The sequence below is a fragment of the Macrobrachium rosenbergii genome, chromosome 2, assembly GCF_040412425.1.
Source record: "Macrobrachium rosenbergii isolate ZJJX-2024 chromosome 2, ASM4041242v1, whole genome shotgun sequence".
Classification (NCBI taxonomy): Eukaryota; Metazoa; Arthropoda; class Malacostraca; order Decapoda; family Palaemonidae; genus Macrobrachium; species Macrobrachium rosenbergii.
In genome coordinates, this window is record NC_089742.1 from 39,622,828 (window position 1) to 39,642,548 (window position 19,721).

General features: G+C 35.6%; 2 protein-coding genes across 6 annotated transcripts in view; one reads left to right on the top strand and one right to left on the bottom strand.

The window, feature by feature from the left end:
• The window catches only part of LOC136845367 (carbohydrate sulfotransferase 11-like), a 152,038-nt gene extending 143,226 nt beyond the window's left edge, over positions 1-8,812 (top strand). For all 3 annotated transcript variants that reach the window (XM_067115638.1, XM_067115637.1, XM_067115636.1), the window contains exons 3-7: positions 2,083-2,306; positions 5,139-5,238; positions 5,522-5,647; positions 5,920-5,999; positions 6,534-8,812. In XM_067115638.1, the coding sequence (XP_066971739.1) occupies positions 2,083-2,306; positions 5,139-5,238; positions 5,522-5,647; positions 5,920-5,999; positions 6,534-7,218 (1,215 nt within the window). In that variant the 3' untranslated portion in view covers positions 7,219-8,812. The remainder of the gene's footprint in view (positions 1-2,082; positions 2,307-5,138; positions 5,239-5,521; positions 5,648-5,919; positions 6,000-6,533) is intronic.
• On the bottom strand, positions 8,804-19,287 carry mRpL30 (mitochondrial ribosomal protein L30). Of its 3 annotated transcripts, none has more exons than XM_067115642.1 (5): positions 19,156-19,287; positions 15,374-15,573; positions 13,311-13,434; positions 10,489-10,629; positions 8,804-9,198 (listed from the first exon to the last, which is right to left on the bottom strand). In XM_067115642.1, the coding sequence occupies exons 2-5, from the start codon at positions 15,571-15,573 to the stop codon at positions 9,043-9,045; spliced, it is 621 nt and encodes a 206-aa protein (XP_066971743.1). In that variant the 5' UTR covers positions 19,156-19,287; the 3' UTR covers positions 8,804-9,042. The 3 variants fall into 3 exon arrangements, with proteins under 3 accessions (XP_066971743.1, XP_066971741.1, XP_066971740.1); XM_067115640.1 differs by lacking the exon at positions 19,156-19,287 and adding an exon at positions 17,051-17,187; XM_067115639.1 differs by lacking the exon at positions 19,156-19,287 and adding an exon at positions 17,036-17,157.
• Between the last annotated feature and the right edge of the window lie 434 nt (positions 19,288-19,721).

Genomic DNA, 19,721 nt, shown 5'->3' on the forward strand with positions numbered 1-19,721 from the left:
AATTTTATAGCATTCTGGTTTGTTTAGTAAGAATAAATGTTCATTACAAATAACAAAAATGTGATTAAAATGGTCCTAAAGATTTACTCATTAAATGTTGATGGTGCCTAAGTTGGATTCGTTGAGAATCGGAGTAAAGGAAAACTTGACAAATAATCGATATTTGAAATACTTTCAAAGTCCAAGAAAGATCTACGTTTCTTGCAGTATTTTCGGCAAACAAAATATGTATACATAACTAGTTTTAATTACGCTATACGTTGTAATGCAATTGGCCTCATTTTTGGATGGCCTATTCATTTCTTCTCTCTGAAAAGTTTTATTGAAACAATGCGCAAAATGGAGAAGAAATTCCAGTTACAATTTGTGATGACCTCAAATTTATATTACAAGGAAAAATTTTTTCATTGAAGTATTGCCAGAATGGAAGAAATATGTGAAGTCATCTAAATAAAATATGTACAGTGAAGAAGACACTTTGTTCTGGTCATATTTTCAATACTCGCCTGACTTGCAAACTAGCACAGGGCAATTCAGAGAACCAGTTTCCGCTAACACCGTATAATCAACATTTTTTTTTTCTTTACTCCTCACCGGTCGTGTTTTAAGCTGTCGAAAGAGTTTTATGGGTTTACATTTTAACGGTAAACTGAAACAAACTCGTAGTGCTGGTTTTTGGCTACAGCTTAGTTTCTCTCTCTCTCTCTCTCTCTCTCTCTCTCTCTCTCTCTCTCTCTCTCTCTCTCTCTCTCTCTGCTTTTATATTTGGTTAGGCACGAAAATATATGTGGAACACTTTTGTATTTTCTTCCATTGGCACGTGCAGGGGTGTCGGGATGAGATTGCTCGGCCCAAGCCTTTCCGAACTAGTTACGACCCACTTTCGTTGACTAAATGCTAAGTAACTTAAGTCATTGCTTAGGTCAGAAGCACGGTGGATTTTTTAGGGAACAGGCTCCGCCTGGGATCGAGCTTGTTTAATATTAAATTCATGGTCAGCGTACAATCAACTCCATACCAGAGCTGGTTGATGTAAATGAGGCATTGGCGTTCAGTGCCTTGCTACCAAGGGCATTTATTTAATTTTGTGGTGGTTAATTAGTATGTTGAAATTTCGTTTTTGAGCTGTGTGCAATAAGAGATTTTTCGTTAAGAGTAAAAGTTTATTTAGAGACTGACATACTTTATTCTTGCTTCTTTTTTATCAGTTATTATTATTATTAAAGGATGGCTGATGATTATGCGAATTTATCTATATAGTGTCTTTTTATCCTCCTTATGATTATTTTTCAGGCTCAGCGATGTTAGTCAGTAACTGGCCGATATTCATGTTGGAAAAGGACAGTGTGCGGAATATTGGAAGCCTGTTATTAAAATATCAATCAGAAATCGTTTGTCTGGGTTCAGGTTCTATTCTAGGTACCATCGACATGTTTCGACTAGTTGCTGGTCATCTTGATGGTTAGAAAAGGTATTCGAAGAAACGAGGCGCTTCACTGGGTATACCAACCCGAGCACCTCGTTTCTTCAGACCTTCTGCAACCACGTCCAGAGGATGAAAATACACCAGCCTGCTGGTCAACGAGCTGGTCGAAACATGTCGACGGTACCAGAATAGAACCTGAACCCAGACGAACGATTTCTGATTGATATTTTAATAAAAGACTGCCAATATTCCGCACACATGTCCTTTTCCAACATGAATATCGACCAGTTACTGACTAACATCGCTGAGCCTGAAAAGCGAATCATAAGGAGGATAGAAAAGACACTATATAAGATAAATTCGCATAATACAGCCATCCTTTTTAATAAGACCTGTTTAAAAGAGGGTCTACTCCCTTCATATTATTATTATTATTATTATTATTATTATATGTACCGTTGATATCTTTTCTTTAGTAAATCATTTTTGACGTGCATTCTTTTCAATGTTTTCGAACTAGTTCTCATAATATTATCTATCTGCCCCTTCATTGCACCATTTATTTTATTGTATTTAACTCCTGTATAATTCATAATTTCCACTTTCTGTTTATTAAAAGAAAACTCTTAACGACGAACATTTTTTACCGTTCACAGCCACTTCGCCCCTCGGAGGAGATCCAGCTGGTGGAGTTTCAGCGCCGAAAGACACGAGTGAAGGAGGTCTGTACGGCATGGGGCGCGTACACAACAAAGGCCAAGTTTCTCAAAATTGCCCAGAAACCCAGCACTGACACGAGCAAGGCGGATGATGAACTCACCAGGGATCGCAAAGAATTTTCGCAGTCTCAGCTGGAGAGAATATGGCAGCTTAGTAAAAGGTGAGAGGGCCACTCTTTTGCACACCCTAATTTGAGTCTAGAAAGGCATCATTAGCCTTGCTGAACTATAGAAAAATTAAAATAATTATAATTTCCAATTCTATTAATGTTTATAGGCTTACAGCCTTTGCAGTCTCAGCTGGAGAGAAGATGCCAGCTTATTACAAGTTGAGAGGGGCATCTTTTGCACATCCTCATTTGAGTACAGAAAGGCATCATTAGCCTTGCTGAACTATAGGAAAATTAAAATAATTTTAATTTCCAATTCTGTTAATGTTTATAGACATCTTCAGGTACCTTGTGATTTCAAGACCCCTTGTACATGCAGTCCATTTTAAATGAATGAAAAGGGCATAATTTAACTTCAGCTTTCGTAAATAACACTCCTATGTCAGGTTTCCATGTATGTAGTTGAACGTGTATTGAGTTCTTTCGACTGTCTTTTGTCTTGTGCACTATCTGTTGTAATTCCCTATCGAGCCCAAGCCCTCAAGAATTTTCAGAATTCTGCAGTGTAACTTATTCTTACACTACAAAACAATTCTAGTGACAGATTGTATTATACAAAAACGTACCCCCCCTGAATGCTTCTGATCTTGTCACTCTAATTAAGACCCCAATTGTTACTTTATCTCTTAAGTATTTTTTGAACTTCAAGAAACTTGGTCAGAAAAACATGGTCACAATAATAAATTTTTACTGCAGACCACTAGTGATGGATCACACGTTTCTTTTTGTCACACACTCAGGAACCACTTAAATTCTTTTAGAGGGTACAAGACAAATCTTTTACTTAGATATCTATCAAAACGCCCCATTTCACCCACCCCTGTAGGGAGTTAGTGCCATCATTACACCTCATTCAGTGCATTGTATGCATTGCTTAAGGTTCTTTGCAGTGTCCGTTCTTCCCCTAGCTGCAGTCTCTTTCATTCCTTTTACTGTACTTCCGTTCATATTCTCTTTCTTCCATCTTACTTTCCACCCTCTCCTCTCCTAACAATATTGTTTCATAGTGCAACTGTGAGGTTTCCCTACTGTTACACCTTTTAAACCTTTTCATTCTCAATTCCTCTTTCAGCACTGAATGACCTCATAGGTCCCAGCGCTTGGCATTTGACCTAAATTTTATATTCCATTCCATTTCATTTTGGAGTTTTGTTTCAAGGGTTAAAGGCACTTTTTCAGTGTAATGTCATAAAGGCACATTATTTTTCATTATGTTTTTATTATCTCTGTAGAAGTCTTCAAATTCTGCTCATTGGTCCAGGGGCAACCCATTGCTTAATAAAACTACTGTCTTTCATCAAATAAGGTCCCACTTGGATTGTCTTTACTACATATTTTCAGTAACTTGGAATACAAAGAATAAGTAATATATCTCCTGCATGGTTCTGCAACATGAATTGCAGATATAAGTGGAATAGTTCCATATTTTTTATCACAGGATAAATAAAAAATCTTCCTACTTTGTTTCAGACTTTTTTAACTTCAAAACAGAAAAATTGCCAAAGCTGGTATGCCAAGCACAAATAGTTTACCTCATAGGAGTCTCTGGGTCAGCAACTGGCCCCTAGCCCTGAGGAGATTAGCTTTATCTTATTCAGTCTCATTGCTTTCGTACTTGAATGTCTGGTCTTCAGTTGATGAAGCAAAATATCCTTAGGCCACTTTTTGTTTGTCTGCCTTTATAACTTACTTTCAAAGGAGTTGCAGCCTCACCTTTCTGACAATATTAGTACTTTTTTCCATTACTTAGCAGTAATGTAGCTGTTCTGGTATAATAAAGTTTTCTGAATATCATCCCTTTTGCTTACATATGATGGTCCTCACGTTCTTTCATATTGTGTGGAGTCAGCATTTGTTGGAATGAACCATATGCATCTTCCTTCTGATGGGTTTACCAGTTGAGTACACTTTACGTTAGACTGGAGGTCAGGTGGAAGACCTAAGTCAAGTGGCCTCAGCCTAAAAAACACTGACCTTGTCAAAGCATGGTTCGCATCGAACACTTATTGCCTCAAATCTTCACATTTGCAATAAAGAATTCTGCAAGAAAATATTCACTGAAGCCCAGCCCCAAGTGCAGGTGACCCTAAGATTGTATGGAAACTATCCAGTTGTATACCTGACTCATGGTATCATGTTGTACCATTTTTAACATGAACCCTCATTGAAAGGTCCACTAGAAGCTTTCATGAGACTGAAGAAACAAGTTCAGACCCTAGTGTAGGGTGAGGTTCTGGTAAGCGCATGTTTCTGTACTGATTACCCATTTATGGTGTACACAGTGGCCAGACCTCTTTCAAATGAACAAAGAAGTCAGGCCTCTAAGGAAATTGGGGTTCACTGAAGTAACATTTTATGCATAGTTCATAAAATACAGCTATGGAGCTTATAAATAAGGCATCTTACGTCCTACTGTTATTTTATAAGACCACACAACTGTTTGAGTGAGACGTAGTGAAAGCTGAGGCAGTCATTGTAGGACAGGAGATAGAGTCCTTCTGTCTTGAGTCCTTTATATTGTATCACTGTGCCAACAAGCACTATTCTGCCTGAGACCAACTATAAGAGAATTTGTAATTAGTTGGTCTGTCTAATGGAACCCTGGGGGGACCTTGAGAGTGTAACTCCTTTAAGGACGAACAGCAGCTACGCTATCAAAAGACCCTTTATATTTAATGCATGAATCTGTGACAGTGTGTATGAATTACCAAAACTTTCAACACCTATAGTTAATGCACTTCAGCTTCAGAACAAAACTTGGGTTCACACTTCATAACTTTTCTTGGTGACATTCACCCTCTAATGAAACCTAATTGATTTCAGGACAACATTTCATCAAATGTTTGTTGATCGGGCACATTCTCTAACTTGGTGTAAGGTTCCAAAGGCAGCTAGTACCAGTTGGCTCCATGCTTTCCTAGAGGTAAAGTACATTATGTTATTTTACATCTTTAACATATTTTTGTGTTTGATTAAAGTGCTCCAGGAGAACTGTCATTATGTGAACTTACATTATCTTTCACTATATTTTTTAGAAGTTCCTTATTGTTTTTCTTGTAAAACATTAATTCAGTAAATGTGTACCTTGTATAAATGTAACTCAGTGGTCATATTGAACAATTTCTTTTGTATGATGTACAATCGATTATTGAACTGGAAAATATTTTTGTGAACTGTTAGTAACATTCATATATTTTTCACTCTAGTTGGCAGGAGTAAATGATGTTGCTTCTAAAGACATGGCAGGAAAGCATGCCCTCTTACGTGAGAAGTACCCCTTATTAACCAACTCCTTGCTAAAGAGAATTATGCCTACATCTATGAAATTCATGGTAAGTTCAAATGGTAGCAGTTGTATTCAGATGTAGTGCATCTCATTGCAGCTACAAAAATACTCTGGTACACAATGAGACTTTTCAAACTGCCATTTTAATTTTATGTTGAAACTATGGTACTCTATAGCTATAAAAAATTTACAGGTTCTTAATCCCCTGTAGATAGGAAAAGGGAGGTGATTTATCCACAGATGGCCTTCTTTTTGAGACAAGAATTACCGTTGCTTATCTCCACATAAAACTGTTAACAATCACTTCTAAATCTTCAGGTTGTACGTCATCCTTTTGAAAGAATATTATCGGCATACAGGGACAAATTAGAGAATTCTGAAAGGGATCTAAAGGACAGGTAAGTGATTAACAATAAAAGCACTGTACTTATTTGCATCCTTCCACCTGTTATTCTGTAAATATTTTCCTCTTGATAACTGTTGAAACTTGAAGTCTACAGCTGCCCCTCATGAATACACAAGTTTTTTGTTAGGAGAAATTTTAAGTAAATAGTTATTAAGCCTTGCTATAGTGTAGAATTGGATGTGTAATTATTCAGTCAAAATTTGGGAAGAGAACGTACAAGATTTAAACCAAAACTTAAGTTGTTTATCCTGTATGTTCACCGAGCACCACTGTTAACAAATGGATTAAATAACCTTGGTTTATAAGCCAGTTACGAAACATTTACATATAGAAATTTGTCTTGTAGTATTCTGCTATCTCAATATATTATACAGTACTTATGTATTTCTTGAGGACTATAAATGATTAGATAATATTCTTTGAAGTCTTCCGTTAATGTTATACTGTATTTAAGACATGCAGCAATGCTGTTTACAGTTGTACAATGAAGTAACATATGTATACCAATATATTATTCTCCTTTCAGGGGTGGATACTATTACGCTATATATGGAAAACGAATTGTTAAAGCTTACAGGAAATCAAGTTCTGGCAGTGAATTCAGCTCAAACGAACGTAAGGAACCGACGTTCAGAGAGTTTATCCAGTACCTCCTCGATACTGATGTTGAAGAGTATGATGAACACTGGAAGCCAATATTCCTCCTATGTACACCTTGTCACATCAGGTACGATGTCATTGCTAAAATGGAGACTCTTGCAAAGGATGCCGAATTTATTCTTTATCATCGCGGTTTGTCTGGCACAGTTAACATTGAGTGGTCACATAAAACTGACCAATCCAAAAAGACTACTGATGTTCTCAAGTCTTATTATTCTCAGTTAACTTCCAGTGAGATCAAGCAGTTATATTACAAATATTTACCAGATTTTTTAATGTTTGAATATGATGCTGAACCATATCTAAATCTGATGAATGCTCCCAAGAGAAATGAGACATTGACCATTAATGGTGGAGAAGAAAATGACGAGTATTATGGTGAAGAAGACGAGGAGGAGGAAGAAGAATACTATGATGAAGAGGAGGAAGAGGAAGATGAAAATTATGAAGAAAATGAAGAATTGGATGAAGATGCTGAGGAAAATTATTATGAAAACTACACAGCAGATAAAGCCAAAGTAGCAGAAATTACAGGTAATGAAGCTAAATAAAAATAAAAACTGCATTGGCTGTGTGATATAGTGTTACATGCCATAAAATTTTGTGCAGAAAATATGCAGATAATCAAAAGTCATCTTTATTAGCTATAGAACAGATCATTCACATCCAAGTTTATTACAATCTCTGAAATAAATTTCATCACTTGCAGTCATTTGTATCATGTTATATTGCTATCAGAATAATTACATGAAAGTATGATGTAAAGAATGGAAAACTAGGAAAAATATTTTTGGCTAAAGAAAAAATGATGTCACTTGTTTATGGTAAATTTGTTTTCCAGTGCTACTGTGAATGACTTGGAAAATAATTTCCCATAGCATTACTTATCGCTTTTACTGTGGTTCTTTATAACTTACACATCAGACACAGAAAAGCTACTGAAACATGAATAGATTGTAAACATTACACATTTAGGTCTGCTAGTAACATGTGACTCTTGTATGCACTATTTAGTCTGTGATATCATAGGTTAAGAGCTCATTGTTTTACTGGTTTTTATATTCTTCATATATGAAATACAATACAGTGTATGGCTTTTATACATATACTGTTTACACATGATGATGATGCATATGAACTTCCTTCTTGAAAAACACTAAACATGTCATACTGTAAAGCAGGGTATGTCAGATTTGTCTTTGCAACATTTATCCAACTTTTACCGTTGAAAATCAAGTTTTCATTTGTGCTTATAGAATTTTAAAATAGAGGAAATGCAGGTTAATTTACATATAATACTATACTTGCCATTAATTCTCCAACGTAGACCATATAGTTATTTATATACAGTATGTTTTATGGAAAAGGGAAGGTATTTTTTTAATTTAAGTCTACTGATGTGGGTTGCAGAGCAAGTCTACTGATGTGGGTTGCAGAGCTTGAGGAAATTTCATTGTGTGTTTTGAGCTGCTCGATTATTGACAGCAGTTAAAGTGTATAGACTAAGGGCATATTATTGCACAGCATCATTATAACCAGTGTTAGCATTTGTGAAAAATTCCATTGAATGAAAGTATTTTCACAATGATATTGTTGGCACAATATAGTGAAAAATATGGACGTGCCTTTGCAAAACAAAGATTTAATTTTTGCTGCAATTGGTAATAAACTTAATTATTTGTACAAGTAAACTACATGATGTTTGTATGTAGTAAACTTGCATGATGTTACCGTGTGGATCTTTTTAACTTTAATAATCACTTGCAGTTATTTCTCGTGTGATGTTTATGCAAACACTTTTTAGCAATTGCATACCTGAAATACAAATGCACTTCCAGTACTATTAAAATGAGTTAATTTCAAGATTCAAGTATGCTAGTCTATTAACCTTGAGAATTAGGAATAACTTTAAGCTCTAACCAAGGTACTGTGATGCAGTGAATGTCTTTCTTTCCTTTTTTATTGTATAGCATATAATTGTTGGCTCAATATAGCAATGTATCGATAATTCTGTGATGTCAAAGTTTGCCTTCTGTGAAGGTTTTGTGATTAATGTGGGAAAGACCATCTTTAAATTTATATTGTGGGCAACATGTTACTGTGAAGTACATGTACAAGACAAGTAAATACACATAATATTATAGACTTATTTATTTTTATCCTATTTAGTTGATACACTTTGTACATTTGTTTTACACCAACATACTTTGAATTATTAACAAACAATTTATAAGCACACTGTCCAAGAACATAAAATTACTACACATACAGTTTTACTACATCAATTAATGATACAAAGTGGTATAAAGCTTGCAAAATAAGTATATTATCAAAACAGCTTTAATTGAAAGGAAAAAATGAATCCTTGATCATTTCTAGCACAATTTGATCTGCCAAGGATATTCCCAATTTTTACGAGTGTGTTCATCAATAAATGTCTTGCATATTTTCGTCCTTGCAATTTCCTCATCCTCCACAAAGTCGGTTTCATTTACAGTGATATGTGGATTATAAATGAACTCGCCTGTTTCCTGAAAAGCATATAAGGTAAATTTACTGTACACTAATCAGTTTTGTCCCAGCAATAAATAAAGTACTTTCAATATACTATCTATGACACATTTCAAAAGCTAACCTACAAGGGTGGTGCCATCAGTGCACCTTTCTTTGCAGTGTCCCTTCGGCCCCTAGCTGCAACCCCTTTCATTCCTGTTACTGTACTGTACCTCCATTCTTAATCTCTTTCGCCTTACTTGCCACCCTCTCCTAACAATTGATTTATAGTGCAACTGCGAGGTTTTCTTCCTGTTACACATTTCAAACCTTTTTACTGTCAACTTTAGTTTTAGCGCTGAATGACCTCATAGGTCCCAGCGCTTGGCCTTCGGCCTGAATTCTATGCTATTCTATTCTACCCAAAAGCTAACAACTTGAACTTGAAAAAATGCATTTATCAAAAATACTGGATTGCAGTGTTCTGTTATCAGCATCCTGGGACAGGTCATGTTTTAATTAGCAGGAAAACCTATAAAATGGTTAACCTTTTCATACACTAAAGTTTGACTGTGAAGCTTTGGTAGTCTAGCTTTAAATATCCTAGGAATATGATCATAGTACTGTATGCATTTTTTGCACAAAAAATCTATTATGAAGGGGTATAATCATAAAATTGAATCAAGTGAGATGTACATACAAGAAACATATGTACTTGAAAAAATTATCTGAGAATGGTCACATTCAATGACTCTGGACACGCGTGCATCCTTGAGAACAGACAGTAGACAACAAGGCACCAACCACAGAAATATCTAAAACTTCAACATTACAATGGTCTTCCAATATTATATAAAGTAATCAGTGTGGTTGGATATTTTAAGGGTGTGGTAAGAAGAGATGGTTCCCCCCTCATCAGGTCCATAATAAAAATATAAGCTTACATAAGATAATGTACAGCTTTGGTCATCTTCCTCCATCCATTCATATTAACAGAGAGGGTGTATAAAATAGTCCTTCATCTACATGTTTTATGATGACTGGGACTTTATTAACATTTAAAAGCCTTTGTTCACATTTCATAATTTTCCAAAGGACTGCTCTGTATATGAACAATGTGTTTCTTAAAGGAATATAATGCACAATGAGAAGGGAAACAGATTATGCAAAATAATGAGTAAATTGCCCCTTTGAAAAAGTAAATTTGTATGTCATCACTCAAGTATCCCAATACAAATTTTGGGATGCAACCAAAAGGAACAGTGATAGCAAAGAAGCACTGTCGTCTAAGAAACAGTAAAATACAAAAATACAAACATGAAACCTACCTTTAAAAAGCAATGTCTTGGATCTGCATCTTCCGGTATGTCTTTCGGCAATTTTATGGGAACTATTTTCACGAGATGCTTCACCTTCCATAGACATGCATTATTTTCAGGATTGTTTTTAATTATGGCCACTGCACTTGGCTGAAAAAGAAAGATATTAATTTTCAATTTACAGTATATTCATTTTTAGAATACAGTTCATGGTTATGATACAATAAATGTTAATTTATAGCAGTACAGATGCTGTACAGATGTAATAAAGAGGAAATACCAAGGAAAGATGAAGCAAAAACAAGAAAGGAAATTGTAACAACAATTTCAGAATGTTATACATAAAGTGCTTATCCTTTTCACATAAAATGGAAAGCAGTCCAGGAAATATCAATACTGTACTAGCAGACCTAGACTTAAGACTAGGTATAAATAATTTACTGTACATTCTCCCAAAAACTAAAATACAGCTCTCATAAACTTTGACCAGACTGGCAGATAAGCATTATGGAATCTGTTACTAAAAATTGCACCTGACACTCTCAAATCAAGTCAGTGCACTACAAACATAACCAAATGAAAGCCATCAATGATACAGATGTCCGACTTTGAATATCTTATGATATATGGTAATTTTTGTGAAACCAGAAATGTTGCTCATGCAATAATCTGATAAAGAAAAATACAACTGTACAGCACCTATATATTCAATATTTCTCTAATCAACATTGATCAGTATGAAAAAAATAAATGAAATAACCGATTTCACTGCTAAGTAAAGTTCAGAAACTTGAGCCTTCATGCTCTTCACTACTTTATCAAGTACAATAAGTAAAGTACAGGAAAATTTACACCCAAAGCAAGAAATATGTACAAGGCATTCCCATACAATTACATACATTTTATACATAAATTTCTGACTAACATTTGATCTTGCTCATGTAATTACAGTACTTTTCTTAATTTTTTATATTTCATCTTCTTGCAAATTTACATTTTATACAAATAACATACAACAGCAATAAATATACACAGCTATTTATCTTACTACCTGTCTTAAGTCCAGGTCTGTATTTCCTATACAATATTCACATTTCCTTTTGATGCCAGATAGCCTACAACCAATCAACCATATTTCCTTCTTTCCTGTAATACTATACATGTATGCTGTTCTTAATACAGTAAATGTAAGATTTCTTCTTTCTTTTGCATGTACATTAATTTACATCTGTAGTGTGTATATATACACTTACATATTGTGAAATGGACAAATATCAGAATCATGGTTGGGATGTGTAGGGAGGACTACTGCAAATGAGGAAGTATATGCTGATAGATACAATGTCCAGAGGCTGGGAATTAGAGCGAGATCTCTAGAGCACGTGATGAGAGAGGGAGGGGAGCAGTAACTAGGGAAATAGCAAATATGGAATTAACATGATTACCTTTAAGAATTTTGAGAAGACTGTGGAGAATGGTCACAAATGGGGACTGAATCTGATGGCCTAATTCAAATCCATAAAACATCCATATTTAGAAATCTAACCTCGTAAAAGAAACACCTGAGGTTAAAATGATGATGATATTAAGTAAAATGGATATATAGAGGTTCTGAATAGGCTAGAGCCTTGTTGAATCTAATGAAAATACAAAATTCAATGTAATGTTTATGTAATGTAAATACAAACCTTTTATTTTACTTAAGGGGTTTTGCTATTTTTCAAAAAATGGGTAGTAGCATGACACTAGCTTTTGGGAAGAAGCATCACAAAAAAACAAAGATCTTTTAAGAGTGTTTACTTGATCCTAAAAGCTATTTTCCAATGAGATCACCAGACTCCTTGCATGTACCAGTTTGGCTCCTGAGGTAAACAACTGTTGCTGAGTTTTCCAACCTAAGTAGCACTTTCCTGTTCACTAGAATACTGTATCTTAATCTATCTATGTCCATATCCCTGATGTTTTTGTGTTGCCAATGTGAGCTCCCCAGGTTTTGCCAACACATCCACACACTGGAAAATTCAAGTGTTCAAGGACCCAGGGATACTTTAGCCACATTAACTCACTGCAGGTTTTCTCTTCATGGTTCCTTAACTGGACCCTCTGGAAGAATGTCATCAGTTGCAAGGTTCTTTAGAGATCTAGGAAGAACCTCCAGAGAACATAATGCTGTTCTAAACTTTCCTTTAATAAGTAACTCATGAATTTTTCAACTACTACTAACTTACATTTATAAACTGATAATGATACTGTGAATTGATAACATGATAGGATAAGGTAACTTGTCTGCTCAGAATTTTCTGCAACCAGTAAATGCAACAGTTCTAAACTTATTTCTGGCATGATTCGAACTTAAAACTAACATTTACATGAACAAGAAACAATAGAAGCATAATTTTACATGAAATTACAAGTTGCAATGAAACAAATTTGGCAATGAAAGTTGGATATGTTGTAGAATATACTCTATTACAGCATTGGAAGTCTTTTATTGCAAGATACTGCTGTACTTTCTGTTTCTCTTGCCTCAGTTCTCTATTTTTTAATACATGGACACTGTATTTAATTAGCTTCCTTAGAAAGTACAATAGTGGCCCTTTGACTTACTTCATATGAATGAGTGCATATTATGAATGTACAGTACTCTGTGGTTTATGCATATGTTATAAAACTACTGTAAGTGGTTTATATTTATGTAAGAACATGCTGTACATGAATTTATGTACAGTACTGAGTATATCTTCATAATGTCCCTTCCACACATGCTGAACATGGAGTTATGTACTGTACTGCATAAGATATGTGTTAACACAAGAAGAAAATTAACATACCCTTTCAAGGCCAAACCTCTTCATAATATCCTTTTCCCAGTGTGGTTTACCCTTCAGACTTCTAACCCTGGTAACTAAATGGAGTGGTGATGGTTCATAGGGAGGATCAACTGCATCAGGGTGCCTGTAAATTTGAAATGATTACACACTGGCTGATAAACTTAAATAATATTTCACAAATGATTAAGCCCAATGTTCATGCTGTTTCTGTGACAAAGTAGCTTAAGAACAAATAACAACATTTACTTATTTAAACAACCACCAAACTCTCCATGGAACTTCATGCTTCAAGTCAAGGGAAGGTAACAAACAAGCTAACACTAAGCCAGTCAGTTACTATGATGAACAAGCCAACAGTTCAAGGATGTCTTACAAAAAACAAAGTAAGAAATGACTGCTTAACTTGTAACAATGGTAAGGGAAACCACGCTCTGATACCCATCCCACCTTCCAATTGGCACCATCATCAGTAATGTTTTTACATCAGTTTCCCTTAACAGGGTTCGACTGTCTTTTATCACATGCACTTAACACTTAAATTCCCATCTAGACCTACTGGTCTGCATCCTGTTACTGCCATGATCTATTACTTTTCTGACTGGTAGTTCTTCACCCTTCCTGGCCACATGTCCAAATCCTCTCAGTCTTTGAAATGAAGAACTGTAATTGCCTGCTTTAACAGCAGTCTATAGTATACCAGTAGGATATGAAATTCAATTCTAGTGAAACTGGCTTCAGTGGTTAGTCAATTTAATATGCTCTACTGCACCCACTCCCTGATTCCCCGTACACAAGAAAATGACAATACTGTATTAGGAGTTACCTTTGACCTCAACTTTACTTCTTTGGAGAAATTTGTAAAATATATATTTTTGCTATTTTTAGAATTAAAACACTAAATAATGTTAGCAAGACTTCCTCTACTGGATGAGATAAAAACTGCTTCTGATCTCCTTAGCTCTGCAATGTTTGTAATGATGGTCTATCTGGTTATCAGCAAATTTCAGGAACATTTTACCTTTCAAAAGAATTTATCTAGATGTGGTTTTTATTCTTCATTAGTCATTATCAATTATAGCATTACTTGGAACCTGTCTGTTTGGCTAGCTTCCTTATGACATCTGGCCTGTTTTTCCTAAGTGCTGAAACCTCCATTTCCATCTATGCTACTTTTCATTCAGTATACACACCCTCAAAATGTTTAAGTGCCACAATAACACACTGCCTTAGTGTTATTTCTTCCTTTTGATGACAAACTGCAGAACTTGGCAGATAAGGATGTTGCTGTTTGTAAACTTAATTTAATTTGCAATGCTACCTTAAAAAATGCCCCTGATCCATAATTCACTCGCAGTCTTTAAATTTTTAGTTGTTACTGCACTTATACATGTACACAGCATTCACAACTATTCCATTAATTTTACCCATATCTAATTCTGTGTCTATGACCCACACCTTACAATAACAACAACAACAACAACAACAACAGTAATAATAATAATAATAATAATAATAATAATAATAATAATAATAATAATAATGATACTTTAAGTCTGGCCTGTAAAGACAGAAATTACATTATTTGAGAATTCTCCACATTCCACCAACATTACAGGGGAAACAAGTTACACTGTAACCATAGCACCAGGTACATAAGCATAATTGATGCAACTTGATGGTGTATTTGAAATACATATAGTAGTAATTCTTCCATTAAAACAATCAAACACACTTCCTCTGCCATAATAAACTGTACTCTAAAACTGAGCAATATCCTGGTTCTATTGCTAAATTAAAAACATTCCTTTGTTATGTATACAGTACTATATTACTTATATAAATTACTTTATAGTCTACAAACTGTGAAGAGCAAAGTGCAATCCTATTGCACAATACTTTTAAAAATACCTTATGAACAGGATGAAATGAAACCTTCCTAATACTAGGATCCCAGGGAAATTTTCCTTTAAGACTAAGTACTGGAACAGTACTAATACTACACCCTCATAGTGTGAAATAGCAAATTCTTTAAGAAAAATAACAACAAACAGATATAAAATTACCTTGGGTAATATTTAAAGCCAAAGTATTCAATGCCTCCATCTGGTAATCTTTTTGGGTATTCCCCTTTATTCCCCAGTGGGCAGTCAAGGGGAGTCGGATCAGTCTTTTCCCCAGTTGACCAAGTTATTTTACTTGAACAGGACCGTACCCTAATGCTTGGGGTCAACTGACCCACTCTCTGAATTCCACGACGTAACATCTGCAAATAACAATCACACCTCATAATAAAAATGTGTAATGCAATAAACAGTGAAATCAACATCATGAACCTGGCTCGTACTACACAAAATTATAATATATACATATATAAATATATATATAATATATATATATATATATTTACTGCAAATGAGACTTTAATAACTTCAGTAACTCCAGCACTAATTTTGGTGTTCCAAAGCTTGTTCTCCTAGTCCAAAAAAAAAAAGCACTTCACACTAGTTGAATTGATACACTCACTGAATGCAATGAGCATGGTCTTTTAGCATTCACAATGACACCATGGGTACATCTGATAATATTAGTACTGTATACTTCAGAATAAATTTCAAATTACAGTATATTGTACACATCGGCTCCTAAACCAGATTCTTGACTTGGAAATAATGTACTGCCTATGCAAAAATTCCTACTAAATTTAAGCTCAATAAGCTCAAACATACTATATTAGAACTTTGTTTTGTGGGAAATACATGGGTAAAATATAGGTTATGAGGATGTTCAAACACTAACATAAGGAAAACGTTAAGCAAAATATAACTTAGGATAGCTATAATTGTACAAGATCCAAGAAACAGAAAAATCACTCAGATTAGGTCTATCTTACTTTTTCTGTATCAAAATGGCTTATTAAATAACTAATTTAAGTACCTTAGGGCTGGTAGCTGGTAAATTTTTATTTTAAACACATGTGTTAACAGATTTTATAAGTGATGTTACACATAGATATAGGCCATAAAGTTAGGATAAGCTAGATTGTGCCACATTATTTTGTTCTAAAATTTATGACACCCTAGGTTAGGTTAGGTAAGGGGTCCTGGTGTCATGAACCGTTCCAAACAGACATACCCGTGCTCTGTCTTGTGAAGATCGCGTGTGGAAACCCCTGGTTGGATGGACTTCAGGGGTTAATTACAGGTTAATTACATTCAGGACAAACTTGAGAGGTAAAATCCAATTAGCAACCAAAAAATGTAGAAAAGTCAAGTTAGAAGGAAATTGCCCATGCCACAGAGCTACTGTTTAGATCTACCAACAAATGAGTTAACAATACATTTCATAGAAAAAAATGTCAACTCCGTAAAAATCACATAAAAAAACTATTGGAAACTCTCTGAACGGAGCCCTAAGTGAGATTAAGAAGGTAAGGTCTGGTTAGGTCAGGACCTGGCTTTTGGGAAAGTTTAGGCTAGGTTTACGTATGCGGAACCTGTCCTGTCGTTCTACACTCGCCCAGAAACTCTATACTTCACACTTCATCCTCCAAAAATGCATGTTTAAACGTCAAATCCTTAAGCTGTTATACTCCACTTAGGTACTGCCCTGAGAGTATAAGAATAGGACAGGACTTTCAACTCCTCACCGTAGGTGAGGTTAATAATTATCTAAGCTACAGCCTGAGGTCTAGACTTGGGTAAAAAATAAAGATTTGGATATATTACCATAAAATGACCAACCTGTAACAGCCAACGGTAAATTCCACTGATAAAACTAACAAAAACACACAAAATAATAGCTCCCCCTTATGACCGGACGTAGAAGAGCATCAAGAACTACTATAGTAGTATATAAGTTTCACTTTATAACGGCTCTCTCCCTTGGTTCACTTCATACATGCTTATGTTAACACATGAGCGTAGCAAATGCCATCAGGCAAGTATGCAATGATTTTTTTTTTTGCAATTTACCTCATTATAGAAAGGTATGGATGAGCATGTATATTTTCAGGTATTATTTTTCTGAAATAGCAGCTCACTTTTACACTGACGATGGATTGATCATATCTTTGGGTTAGGTAGCAATTAACCATTTTTACCAACTTAGAAAAAAGAAATAATTGAAATACGGTAGCTGTGGAATATGGCCTCACTAATAGAAAATTGAGGCATAATATGCTAATATTAAATGAAATGTACATTAACAATGATACATATTCAAGAAATTTTGATTTTCATGGAAGAGTGACAATTCGGGTTTTTAATGAAATTCATTATGAGTAAATTTTGGTTTGAGACTTGTGGTATTTGGGTTCAAAATGTTAGTTCTGAGGAGCTCTACACAACTGTGTGGGTTATAGCTCCTATCGTACTCTTCGGTCATATAAACCATTACCTTTTGCCTTGTCTGCTATAACCTCTCTTCTTACTAGTTTAGACTGGGTCAGGCTTAAGGTGTATGTTGGCCGCGAACACTCTTCGCAGCCTGGTTACCGTCAGTCATCTATAGGAATATTTACCACGTTTTGTTTATTTTTTGTGTTTATGCCTTTTCTTTGTTTATGTTTGTAGATTTAGTTTTACCGGGTGTTGGATGTGACTAATACTGGTTCGAGGTAACGGACAGAATGCAGAGTGGTCACGGCTTACTTGGGGTGGCCAGGGGAGGCGAGGTTAGGTTAGGTAAGGGTAAAGTCTGGATAGGTCATACTCCTGTAACCGTCCACGTGTGGCCCCGCCAGCAAATCAACAACCAAGATGAACTTTCTCTTCCGTGAGCCATCTGGTAGGAAGAACACGTGGCCAAAGAGACAATTTCTCCCATACACTTTTATACATTTTTCTCTGTAACCATTATTGTCGCACATATTTATGACCACCACTGTATGCATTGCTATGCAAGCTCTCCGACCATGTACCTGTAATGTTCAGCTGAATCTTGTGTATCAAATTGTATGTATGTTTCTGTCTGTGAACAAACACAGACACCTAAGCTTATTCCATGTTTCGATTTGTCAGAGATCAGTAACCACGTTGAGGCACGCACTGGCCAATAACCTCTGTGAATATTCTGTACATAAATAATAAAGCATAAAACACCAGTCGACAAGTCTCCGCTGAAATGGTATCAGCAAAAATGCTTAGGCTGCTACAGGAGCCCTGAGGCTGAGGCCCCTGTCTCCTCGATTACAGTCCGTTAGTGTCTCCTCACCCTGCACCCGTTGGAAGCTGCGGATAAGTAAGCTAAGGTAACCGAATGGAAATATTTGTAATTAGACCTTGCTAGTCCAGGAATTCTAATATTGGCGAGATAGGACAAGCTAAATCTCTAAAATTTGCATTTTACAAGTGCCTTTACAATGATCCTACAATAAGAGGGGCCCGAATGGGACTGTGCCCCCATGGCCCCAAAATGTCTAGGAACGCCCCTGTAGGGAGCCATGTCCTTACCAAGACTTAGACTCCCTGCCTAACCTAAACTAGGATGTTGGGTCCTTACCTAGACCTCATACCTAATTTACCCAAATGTAGGTGGCCAGTTGCAATTGGGAAACTGCAAAGAAGCGTGTAAACACGATGTTTCCAAAGTTAAACAAGAACATCTGTGTGGGGAAGACAAAATTTGGCGAGGAATTTAGTGACTCGGCCAAAATAATGTAGGGAGTAAGAACACAATACAGTAGTATCAAAGGCTCCATGGCTGAAAACAAGATAGCTTTTTCAAGCAGGGTCTGGTATTGTAAAAGTTATAACAAAACGACAATCATGTTTCAGCATTGTCCCATGTAACGACAGGTCAGGGTGAAAATAATGGAAGGCATTCCAGATACATAGTCCATCCTTACCTGCAGTGGATTGAACAAACAGATTTGTGAGCTCCAATCTTGTGGCAGCGTTAACACTAACAAACAGCTTAGAAATAACCAAGTCAGGTTACAACAATCTTTGGAAAAATTTTGATAACAGTAAATTTGCACCCAAATTAGTGGCTTAGTTTTTATATACTAGCCCACACCCTTATATCCTACAATTATGTATTTATCCTAACCTGACCTAGGGCCCTACGTCCTTACGTGTACCTAACCTAATCTAGGCCACTGAATGTTAAAATCAATATTAGGGTTGCAGCCTAACCTAGGCTACGTAGTCCTTATTTTACTAGAACGTTTTACTCCCCTTGACCTCCCACCAAACCTAACCTAGTAATGTATCTTGGAACAATTACTGTATTGTACATGTATTTACAAACAATATAAAGCCATTTTATTTTTCTGTTTTCTCTTATGGTAACAGAAATGGCTATTATCACGTTAATGAAGCTACACTGTCCTTCCTTTATTAACTCGATACAGCTCTTATATGTCTTCAAAATGCGCAAAAGTTTCCAAAAATTTCTCGGGTGGAGGGGGAC